General features: G+C 41.2%; 1 protein-coding gene across 2 annotated transcripts; it reads left to right on the forward strand.

Annotated features, from left to right (window-relative positions):
- The first annotated feature begins 5,129 nt into the window (after positions 1–5,129).
- LOC115917910 lies at positions 5,130–12,022 on the forward strand. Of its 2 annotated transcripts, XM_030983086.1 has the most exons (3): positions 5,130–5,401; positions 5,884–11,463; positions 11,946–12,022. In XM_030983086.1, the coding sequence occupies exon 2, from the start codon at positions 6,006–6,008 to the stop codon at positions 11,043–11,045; it is 5,040 nt and encodes a 1,679-aa protein (XP_030838946.1). In that variant the 5' UTR covers positions 5,130–5,401; positions 5,884–6,005; the 3' UTR covers positions 11,046–11,463; positions 11,946–12,022. The 2 variants fall into 2 exon arrangements, with proteins under 2 accessions (XP_030838946.1, XP_030838938.1); XM_030983078.1 differs by lacking the exon at positions 5,130–5,401 and having other exon boundaries at positions 5,411–11,463.
- Positions 12,023–12,303: the final 281 nt, after the last annotated feature.

Below are 12,303 nucleotides of genomic sequence, written 5' to 3' on the forward strand. Positions count from 1 at the left end.
GGTTAGTGGTCGCGGGGTAGGGGAAACTTCACCCCCCCCCCCCGCTCCCTGCCTTACGCCGACATTTCTGTTTCTTAGTTATTAACACCAGAAGAAAAGATAGATGGTGCACAAGAACCCCATATAATTATGTCCAGCTCTGGAACACTCTACTCAAAATTTGTCAAACTGGTTTAAAGTTCGGGATAATTTCAGAATTTCAGGAAATGATCACCGCCTTGGTGGTTAGTGGTCGCGGGGTAGGGGGAACTTCACCCCCTCCAGTGGCGTACCTGGGGTGTTCCGTCAGGGGGGGGCAAGCGATCGAACCAAAACAAAAAGGTGATGCTAATTTTCACTTCTGGCGAGCGAGCGGGCGAAAAAATATATTTAAGTAACGTTTGGTATATAAACCGGTATTGTTGCAAGTCGGGGGTGGGCATATTTTGTTAGCCACGTTGATTTCATTTTTGCAAGCGAGCGTAGCGAGCAAGAAAAAAAATCCCTTCTTTTTTAATATTTGCCACTTAAACTTGGTCCAATTGTCCCATGCCGGGTGCGGGAACAATATTGTGTTTAGGGTGATTTTATACCCATTTTAGCTAGCGAGCGAAAATACACCTTTCTCTTAATGAATTGCTATATAAAACTTGTTTCATTGTTGCAGGTCGGGGCGGGCACAATCGTGTGTAAGGCAATTTCAATCCCAATTTGGCGGGCAGGCAACCCCCCCCCCCCTACATTTCTCTTTATAATGATATTGTAACAGGTCAGTGGTGGGCCCATAATTCCACGAGCTAGCGAGCGAAAAATAACTTCTCTACGGTGAGAACATGGTACATAAACTTGATTTCATTGATCCATGGGACATCAGGGACATGATTATTTAAAGCGATGTTATTTCTGTTTAGGCAAGCGAGCGTAGCGAGTGAGCAAAATTTTTGTAATGATAATTGGTTCATAAATTTCAGGTTTTTTTGTTGCAGGTCAGGGCTTACACAATCATGTCTAAGGTGATGTTAATTCCGTTTTTTCGAGTGAGCACACCAAAACTTCTTTGAATAATGTTCGGTACATAATTATTAACTAGTAATGTTGTTGCAGGTTAGGGCGGGCACGTTAGCGATGTTAATTTCATTTTGGCGAGGCGAGCGTAGTGAGCAAGAATAAAAAAATCGCTTCTTTTTTTAATAATAATATTGCCAATTAAACTTGGTTCATTTGTCCTCAATGAATTACTACATAAACTTTGTATCATTGTTGCAGGTCGGGGGTGGGTACAATCGTGTTTAAGCCAATGTCAATCCCATTTTGGTGGGCAGGCAAAACAAAATTAATGATGATTGGTGCATAATTTTCAGGTTTTTTGTTGCAGGTCGGGGCTTACACAATCATGTTTAGGGTGATGTTAATTCCATATTGGCGTATTTAGGGAGCGTAGCTAGCGAGCAAACCAAATTTTCTTTGATTAACGTCTGGTACATAATTATCAACTGGTAATTTGTTGTAGGTTGGGGTGAGCATGTTTGTTAGCGATGTTCATTGTAAAGACAGCGTAGCAAGAGAGGGTAAAACAAAAAACAAATCAACTCATATATCAATCACTAAAATCAATCAATTCATCAATTCTGGCGAGCGAGGAAACAATATCTCTCAAAATAACGTTCGGTACTTTAATATTTACTGGGATTTTCGTTGCAGGCAAGGGAGCGCACATATTTTGGTAGGAATGTCAATTCCATTTTGGTGAGCGATCATACCGATGCAAAAAAAAAAATCAATTTTCTTTTAATAGAAATTAATACATAAACTTGGTTTTATTGGTGCAGGTCGGGATGGGCGCAATCGCGTTTAACACGATATCAATTCCTTTTTGGCGAGAGGGCGAAAAAACACTTCTATTTTTAATGATATTGTTGCAGGTCAAGGGTGGGCACAATTGTTTTCAAAGCAATGTCTATTTCATTTATTCGCGAGCGAGCGTAGCGAGCGAGAAAAAATGAATTAGTCTCTTTTAATAACATTTGGTACATAAACTGGGTGTTATGGTTGCCATGGTTGCAGGTCGGGGCCAGTCGGGGCAGACACAATTGTATTCTAGGCAACGCTAATCCTTTTCTTTTTTTCAGAGGGACGAGCAAGTGAAAACAATTAATACAAAGAAGGCTAGGAAGCAGCTCGCGCCAGCGAAGAGTGTCGAATTTGTTATATCACTTATATTTTCCTATTTTCATTTGTCTTTTTCTTTGCCGTATGCGGAATATTTTTCTGATGGGGGAGGGGGAAAGATGCATACAAAGTTTTTGAAGAAACCTAAAGCAAAATGAGTGAAGGGAGTTCGAGCAACCAAACTGGTCATGAGGGTACTTATGCATTTTTCAAAAGTAGAATTGAAGGATTTGGTATAGGCCTTCACTACTTGTGAGCTTTGTTAAATAATTTCAGGAAAAAAACTGTACGTTTTCAAAATATCTGGGGTCAACTGCCCCCCCCCCCCCGTGCGTACGGCCATGGTCTTTTTAAAAATAATTTTCCCATTTTGTTTCTTCCTTTTCTCTTTTTCTTCCTTTTTTTTCCTTTTCCTTTTTTCTCTTTCTTTTCTTTTTTTCTTTTTTTTTCTCTCCCTTTTTCCTTTTTTCTTTTTCTTTCCATTCCTTTCTTTTCTTTTCTTTCCCCTTTTTTTTCTCTTTCTCCTTTTTTTTCCTTTCCCCTTCCCCCTTTTCCTTTTTTCTCCTTTTTTCAGTCTGCCCCCCTTGCCCCCCCCCTCAGGTACGCCAGTGGCACTGTGCTTCTCTGTTGTTAATGACTTTAAAAGATATGCTGATAAACTACTTTTACTCCTTTGTTGAGGAGGAGGGTGGGTCCCCTAAACAAAAAAAAAGAGATGAAAACAAAAACGCGAGGTAGAAAGGAGTAGCCGGGAATCGAACCGAGTACATCTGCATTGTGAAGCGATCTCTCATCTACATGACCACTGTGCTTCACTGTTATTAACTTGTTTGGTTCAAGATGTTAACACTTTCTGGTGTTAATGACTTTAAAAAATATGATGATGAACTAATTTTACTCCTTTGTTGAGGAAGAGAGGGTGTCCCATTAACAACAAAAAAAGAGAAGGACAAATTAATATACAGAAAAAAATGATTAAAAAAAAACGAGGTAGAAAGGGAAAGCCGGGAATCGAACCGAGTACATCTGCATTGTGAAGCGATGTCTTATCCACATGACCACTGTGCTTCACTGATATTAACTTGTTCGGTTCAAGATGTTAACACTTTCTAATGTTAATGACTTTAAAAAATATGCTGATAAACTACTTTTACTTCTTTGTTGAGGAGTAGGGGGTGTCCCCTTAACAAAAAAAAAGAGGAGGACAAATTAATATGCAGAAAAAAATGATAAAAAAAAAAAAACGAAAAGAAGGGCAAAGCCGGGAGTCGAACCGAGTACATCTGCATTGTGAAGCGATGGCTTATCCACATGACCACTGTGCTTCTCTGTTATTAACTTGTTCGGTTCAAGATGTTAACACTTTCTAATGTTAATGACTTTAAAATATATGCTAATAAACTAATTGTACTCCTTTGTTGAGGAAGAGGGGGTGTCCCCTAAACAAAAAAAAAGATGAAAAAAAAAAACGCGAGGTAGGAAGGAGTAGCCGGGAATCGAACCGAGTACATTTGCATTGTGAAGCGATGTCTTATCCACATGACCACTATGCTTCACTGTTATGAACTTGTTCGGTTCAAGATGTTAACCCTTTCTAATGTAAATGACTTTAAAAAATATGCTGATAAACTACTTTTACTCCTTTGTTGAGGAGTAGGGGGTGTCCCCTTAACAGAAAAAAAGAGAAGGACAAATTAATATGCAGAAAAAAATGATTAAAAAAAAACGAAAATGAAAGGCAAAGCCGGGAGTCAAACCGAGTACATCTGCATTGTGAAGCGATGGCTTATCCACATGACCACTGTGCTTCTCTGTTATTAACTTGTTCGGTTCAAGATGTTAACACTTTATAATGTTAATGACTTTAAAAGATATGCTGATCAACTAATTTTACTCCTTTGTTGAGGAAGAGGGGGTGTCCCCTAAACAAAAAAAAAGATGAAAAAAAACCCCGAGGTAGAAAGAAGTAGCCGGGATCGAACCGAGTACATTTGCATTGTGAAGCGATGTCTTATCCACATGACCACTATGCTTCACTGTTATGAATTTGTTCGGTTCAAGATGTTAACACTTTCTAATGTTAATGACTTTAAAAGATATGCTGATAAACTAAATTTTCTCCTTTGTTGAGGAAGAGGGGGTGTCCCCTAAACAAAAAAAAAGATAAAAAAAAAAAAAACCCAAGGTAGGAAGGAGTAGCCGGGAATCGAACCGAGTACATTTGCATTGTAAAGCGATGTCTTATCCACATGACCACTATGCTTCACTGTTATGAACTTGTTCGGTTCAAGATGTTAACACTTTCTAATGTTAATGACTTTAAAATATATGCTAATAAACTAATTGTACTCCTTTGTTGAGGAAGAGGGGGTGTCCCCTAAACAAAAAAAAAGATGAAAAAAAAAACGCGAGGTAGGAAGGAGTAGCCAGGAATCGAACCGAGTACATTTGCATTGTGAAGCGATGTCTTATCCACATGACCACTATGCTTCACTGTTATGAACTTGTTCGGTTCAAGATGTTAACCCTTTCTAATGTAAATGACTTTAAAAATTATGCTGATAAACTACTTTTACTCCTTTGTTGAGGAGTAGGGGTGTCCCCTTAACAGAAAAAAGAGGAGGACAAATTAATATGCAGAAAAAATGATTAAAAAAAAAACGAAAAGAAAGGCAAAGCCGGGAGTCGAACCGAGTACATCTGCATTGTGAAGCGATATCTTATCCACATGACCACTGTGCTTCACTGTTATTTACTTGTTTGGTTCAAGATGTTAACACTTTCTAATGTTAATGACTTTAAAAGATATGCTTATAAACTACCTGTACTCCTTTGTTGAAGAGGAGGGGTGTCCCCTAAACAAACAAAAAAGATGAAAAAAAAAACGCGAGGTAGGAAGGAGTAGCCGGGAATCGAACCGAGTACATTTGCATTGTGAAGCGATGTCTTATCCACATGACCACTGTTTTGGTATGAAATTGTTGTTTTTCATATTATTAAGGAAATTCAATCGTTGCAAAGGTATTTATTCGAGATCGTTTTTTCCCGTTACTTTTGTAAGCTCAAACAGTTAGAGTCGTATTTTCTTTGGATTTTTCATTCTGAAGATACCGTAGCAATTTCTTTCACGGTGGTTTTAGTACGGCATGTTCAGTTGTCACTCACTTTCATTTCAACACGTTGACAGGAAGGAATTGTCAGCTCGTCATTATTTGCTCGTTTTCAGCATGTTAATTTGTGTCCCGCCACAGAAGTAAGTTCTTTGGATTAATGATATAATTATGTAAATAATGTATTGATGATGTGATTATGTGAAACAAGAAGGAAAAGGAAAGTTATAAACAAAAGTCAAAGTTCTTGGTAAATAATGTACACGTGAAAATAGGTTGAAGTTAGGAGCACAATTTTTGTGTAAAGGAATTTAAGGTAATGTGTCAGTGAGTGAGTTGTTAGTGATTTAGTTAAAGATATGAAGGTGATTTGAAAATTGGTTTTTGATAACAAGCAATATTGTCTGCTACACTCATACACTTAGGCAATTTAGAGGATATGGGTTATTCATTAATCAGGCATTTGTAGATTCTTTTCTATGTATATAATTATAAGGAAAACATAAATAAGAACCAGGTCACAAAAGGAATTGTACATTTCAAACCATTTATTAAGAACATGTCAGACTCAGAGTATGAACAAGATAACTCAAAATATGTTATTTTTTGTGCATTATCTTTACAGATTGAATAAATACCTACACCAGTAGGAACTATACATTCTAACGGGCACATCTCGGCTTGTTCACTGATCCAAACATAATTCAATTTCTTACGAAACTCCGGGATTGGAATCAGACGGACAAGATGGCTGAAACTGCAGGCGAGCTGAAAGTTAAGAGGAGAACGGCAAAAGGGAAGCTCACAAGGGGTATGAACCAACTACAGGCCCTTTTGAACACTGAAAGATCCATCAAGGAGGTAGATGAGAGCTATCACGAATTCCGCAAACTGTATGAAAATGTGGAGGCAAAGCATGATGCCTATTCTGAGGTTCTCGATGACACCGCGTATGAAGCAGAGCAGGCGTGGATGGAGGAGTGCATGAATAGCTTCATGCAGATGAAGTTGAAGGTTGTGGACTATGTAGGCAATAGTACCGGCGCGGATGACACGGTTGACACCACAAGAGAGGCTGAAAGCCCAAGGTCAGAAGTGAGAAACACAACAACATGTCACGTACAGATAGAGAAACCAAAGTTGCCACGTTTCTCAGGAGACATCAGAGAGTACCAGACCTTCAAATCGGACTTTAAACATCTTATCGAGTCCAAATACTCGGAGAGGGACTGTATAACCATTCTGCGTACTAGTTTACAAGGCAAAGCACTTGAAGTGATTCAAGGCATAGGAACAGACTACAACGCAGCTTGGGAGCAACTAAATGTCATCTACGGTGATCAGAGGAATGTCGCAGATGCTGTTATCTACGACATCACGAAGTTCAAGAACTTGAAAGACGGAGATGATAAAGGGTTCATTGAACTAGCAGGGTTAGTGAGGAGGAGCTACAACACTCTGAAGGAAATCAACAAGGAGGAGGACATGAACAATTCTCACATGTTGTCATTGATAGAGCGAAAGCTTACGAATGAAGATCGTAAGATCTGGTTACGTCAACAGAAGTCACCAACTTTGAAGTGCTTAATGGAATGGTTGAGCCAGGAGTTGCAAACTCGTATCAGGGCAACTGCATCGATTCGAGAAGGAAGGTCAGATAGCAAGCCAAGGCAGGGTGCCTTCATACACCATCTGACACAGGAGGACAAAGGAAATGAAGGTCGCAAACCAGACTTTAAGTGTTGGCTCTGCAAATCCAATGATCATTGGGTCGATAAGTGTCAGAAGGTCGTTAAGATGAGCCAGCAGGAGAGGTACGAGTTGATGAAGGAAAACAGGGCTTGTTTTAGCTGTCTGAAACGGGCTGGCAAGGAACATCGGATGACTACATGTCGGAGAAGAAAGAAGTGTGATCGATGTTCTTCCTTTCACCATCCTTTGTTACATTCAACCATAAAGATCCAGGAATCTACTGTGGATGTTGCAAGCACCGGATCGAAAGAAACTCTTCTGCCAATTCTTACAGTCAAGGTTCGTGGTCCAAAGGGAGCGGTCATTGGCAACTGTTTACTGGACTCGGGTTCTCAGGTGACACTCATCAGGAAGGGAGTAGCAGAGAAGCTCAACCTGGAGGGTGATCCGGTTCAAATAGTAATCACAAAGATCGGCGGAGATAGAGAGACTACTAATTCTAAGTGGTATCGGGTGAAGGTAGAGTCTTTGGACAATCATCGAGTTGTTAATGTGAAAGCTATTGGACTAGATGTGATCAACGACAACATCAGAAGTGTTGAAGTTCGGGAGCTTGCAAGGATTTTCGATCTTGATAAGCTCAACAGAGGAGACGGGTCAGTTGATCTACTCATCGGTGCTGATTATGCAAGACTACATCTTGGTGACGTCAAGTCAAGAGAAAGAGGACATCTAGTGGCTACGCGAACTCCACTAGGTTGGGTGGTATTTGGCGGCAAGCCAGGACAGAGCAGTGGAAGTGTACTTAATGTACAGGTGGTTGGAAATCCTATTGACCTGCAGGATTTCTGGACGACGGAGTCCATGGGTGTGGCATGTCCAGCTATGGAGACAGATGAACAGAAGTTAATCACCGAGGCCTGTCAGAAGAAAGGACAGCAGTGGCTGGTACCGTACCCATGGTTGAAAGATCCTAGAGAACTTCCAGACAATAAGGTTCTAGTGGAGAAAATGCTCTGTGCTACTGAGAAAAGGCTGATGAAGGATGCAGAGCATGCAAAGGCCTATGACCATCAAATCAAGGAGATGGTTCAGATGGATTTTGCTAGGAAGCTAACGGCCGAGGAGATGGAGTCGTACAACGGTCCTGTGCATTACATCCCTCATCACGCCGTATTGAGACCAGAGAAAAAGAGCACACCGATACGAATTGTCTTCAACTCTTCATCAGTGTACCAAGGCAAGTGTCTCAATGATTTCTGGATGAAGGGGCCTGACTTGTTGAACAATTTGTTTGGAGTCATCATACGATTTCGGGAGAAGCCAGTAGCAGTCTGTGCGGACATCTCCAAAATGTATCATAGGGTGCTGATACCGGAATCTGATCAACACGTACACAGATTCTTGTGGAGAGACTTGCAAGTTGATAGAAAGCCTGATACCTATGTGATGCAAGTTGTTACCTTCGGTGACAAACCGGCTTCAGCAATGGCGCAGACAGCATTGAGGCTCACTGCAGAAGAGGGACGCACTCAGTCCCCAGAGGCTGCAGATGTGTTGAAGAGAGACTCATACATGGATGATATCTGCACATCTACAAATACGAGAGAGGAAGCTCAAGCCTTAACTGAGAGCATTGACAATATTCTCGCTAATGGTGGGTTTAAGGTGAAAGGCTGGACTTCAAGCACACAGCTAAAGGGAGCAGGAGGAGATGAAATGGAGAAAACTCTGATGGAGAGTCTAGCAGAGGAAAAGGTGCTAGGAGTCTTCTGGGACAGAAAAAGGGATGAGTTCTCTTACAGGGTGAAAGTTGAGAAGTTCTTGGATAAGGAGCTAACCAAGAGAATCATCCTAGGCCAGGTTTCTCGAATCTTTGATCCTATTGGCTACACAGCACCGTTTGTCATCCGAGCAAAGATAGAACTACAGAAGATGTGGGAAGCTGGCTATGACTGGGATGCAGTTCTTCCAGAGGAATGCCAGATAGAGTGGAAGAGATTCTTTCAAGAGATGGAAGAGCTCAAGGAAGTAACGTTTGAGAGATGTTTGACTCCGAAGGATGTAGTTGGGAAGCCGCTACTATGTATCTTCAGTGATGCATCAATGCACGCCTTCGGAGCATGTGCATACCTGAGGTGGGAGACGGAGGATGGAGATTACAAGACAAGATTTGTGGCAGCGAAATCACGAGTGGCACCACTCAAGCCACTGACGGTTCCGCGCCTTGAACTTCAGGCTGCAGTTCTTGCCAGCCGACTGTACAAGACGATAGTAGAGCAGCTGACGATGGAGATAGATGATGTCATCCTCTTTACAGACAGTATGATAGCCCTCTCATGGGTGAGGTCTAAGGCAAGGAACTTCAAGACGTTTATTGCTACTAGGGTAGGAGAGATCCAGAGCAACACAGACCCCAGCAAATGGCGACATATCTCAGGAGTAGACAACATAGCAGATGTGTTGTCAAGAGGACTGAAGGCAAGTGAACTGAAGGGGTCATGGCAACACGGTTCAGACTTCCTACAACAGTCAAGATCTGATTGGCCTGAGGAAGTGAAGGTTCTTACGAATCTACCTGACGTTGAGAAGGAGAGGCGTCATGAGAAGACGGTTCTAGCTGTGGGTTTAAGTTGTGACCTAATCGATTATGAGAGGTTCTCCAGCTGGAGGAAACTGGTCAGAGTCGCAACATTGGTGTTAAAGTTTGTGAAGAAACTCAAGGCTAGACGGGGAAAGCAGGAGAAAGAGACCAGTAAAGGAATGACTCCCGCAGAACTAGAGGAGGGAGAAAGGTACATCATCAGAGACGTACAGAAAGGCATGGAATCACGAATCAAGAAGGGAGAACTGAAGTCCTTGAGTCCCTTCATTGATGACTATAGAGTCATTCGAGTAGGAGGCAGGATAGATAAAGCGATGACATCATTCGAGCACAAGCATCCTGCTCTTCTTCCGTATGGACATCATGTTTCCAAGTTGATTACTCGTCATGTTCATGAGATGAGTCATAGTGGAGTAGCTGCAACAATGGCAAAGATAAGGCTAAAGTACTGGATTCTACGGGGCCATAAACTTATCAAAACGCTCAAGTACAGGTGTACTAAATGCAGAGCTTTTCTGCAAAAAACTGAGACCCAAGAAATGGCCCAGCTACCTAGGGAGAGATTAGCTCCGAATACACCACCGTTCCACTTCACATCGTGCGATTACTTCGGGCCACTAACCGTGCGAGTGGGACGCAACAAGACGTCGAAGCATTACGGAGTCATCTTTACCTGCTTGAACACAAGGGCCGTTCATCTCGAGCTGGCAGTAGATTGCAGTGCCATGGAGTTTATGCAGGTACTGCGGCGTTTTTTCGCTGTGAGAGGACAACCGGCCAGCATCCTAAGCGACAACGGCACTCAGTTTGTCGGTACTGAACGGGAGTTAAGGAAGATGACTGAGGGACTGTCCAACGAAGAACTTCAGGACTTTTGTGCTGAGAGAGGTACCGTATGGAGATTTACCACTCCAGGAGCACCACATCAGAACGGCTGTGCGGAGGCTTTAGTCAAAAGCTGCAAACATGCTTTGAAGAAGGCAATTGGGGATCAAGTGTTGGCACCATTTGAGCTTTTAACTTGTCTGGCTGAGGTGGCGAATCTGGTCAACCAGAGACCAATTGGCAGGCTGTCGACCGATCCAGATGATGGCGGATATATCTCACCGAATGACATGCTTCTGGGACGAGCATCAGGGAACGTAGCGCAAGGTCCATTCTTGGAAACGCGAAATCCGAGGCACAGAGTAGAGCTGGTTCAGCGCATCGTAGATTCATTCTGGCAACGCTGGACGCGGGACGTATTGCCACTGTTAACTCCTAGAAGAAAATGGAATGTGCATCGACGTAATGTACGCGTTGATGATATCGTTATGTTCGCAGACGCGAACTCTGTGCGTAGCAAGTGGACAATTGCTCGCATAATCGAGGTGTTTCCGGGTGATGACGGTAAAGTACGGAACGTGAAAGTAAAGACTATGAACTCTGAGTACCGTCGCCCGATCACGAAGATTGCTGTAATCTATCCCGCAGAAGGTTACGAAGATTAGGTTACACGAGAACTTTAAGTTTGAAACATTGTAAACTTAAGAACAGATTAATCTTTGCATTTTTTTTTGGATGTAAGATTTTCTTCATTTATATCATGAGGACAAATTCCCTCATTGGGTGGGGAGGATGTTTTGGTATGAAATTGTTGTTTTTCATATTATTAAGGAAATTCAATCGTTGCAAAGGTATTTATTCGAGATCGTTTTTTCCCGTTACTTTTGTAAGCTCAAACAGTTAGAGTCGTATTTTCTTTGGATTTTTCATTCTGAAGATACCGTAGCAATTTCTTTCACGGTGGTTTTAGTACGGCATGTTCAGTTGTCACTCACTTTCATTTCAACACGTTGACAGGAAGGAATTGTCAGCTCGTCATTATTTGCTCGTTTTCAGCATGTTAATTTGTGTCCCGCCACAGAAGTAAGTTCTTTGGATTAATGATATAATTATGTAAATAATGTATTGATGATGTGATTATGTGAAACAAGAAGGAAAAGGAAAGTTATAAACAAAAGTCAAAGTTCTTGGTAAATAATGTACACGTGAAAATAGGTTGAAGTTAGGAGCACAATTTTTGTGTAAAGGAATTTAAGGTAATGTGTCAGTGAGTGAGTTGTTAGTGATTTAGTTAAAGATATGAAGGTGATTTGAAAATTGGTTTTTGATAACAAGCAATATTGTCTGCTACACTCATACACTTAGGCAATTTAGAGGATATGGGTTATTCATTAATCAGGCATTTGTAGATTCTTTTCTATGTATATAATTATAAGGAAAACATAAATAAGAACCAGGTCACAAAAGGAATTGTACATTTCAAACCATTTATTAAGAACATGTCAGACTCAGAGTATGAACAAGATAACTCAAAATATGTTATTTTTTGTGCATTATCTTTACAGATTGAATAAATACCTACACCAGTAGGAACTATACATTCTAACGGGCACATCTCGGCTTGTTCACTGATCCAAACAACCACTATGCTTCACTGTTATGAACTTGTTCGGTTCAAGATGTTAACACTTTCTAATGTTAATGAATTTAAAAAATATGCTGATAAACTACTTTTACTCCTTTGTTGAGGAGTAGGGGGTGTCCCCTTAACAGAAAAAAGAGGAGGACAAATTAATATGCAGAAAAAAATGATTAAAAAAAACGAAAAGAAAGGCAAAGCCGGGAGTCGAACCGAGTACATCTACATTGTGAAGCGATGTCTTATCCACATGACCACTATGCTTCACTGTTATGAACTTGTTC

This window comes from Strongylocentrotus purpuratus, unplaced genomic scaffold, assembly GCF_000002235.5.
Source record: "Strongylocentrotus purpuratus isolate Spur 01 unplaced genomic scaffold, Spur_5.0 spur5_contig_827, whole genome shotgun sequence".
Taxonomy (NCBI): Eukaryota; Metazoa; Echinodermata; class Echinoidea; order Camarodonta; family Strongylocentrotidae; genus Strongylocentrotus; species Strongylocentrotus purpuratus.

What these genes read in the sequence shown, in the direction of transcription:
- LOC115917910 (XM_030983086.1), top strand. Translation starts at nt 6,006, where the DNA reads ATGGCTGAAACTGCAGGCGAGCTGAAAGTTAAGAGGAGAACGGCAAAA.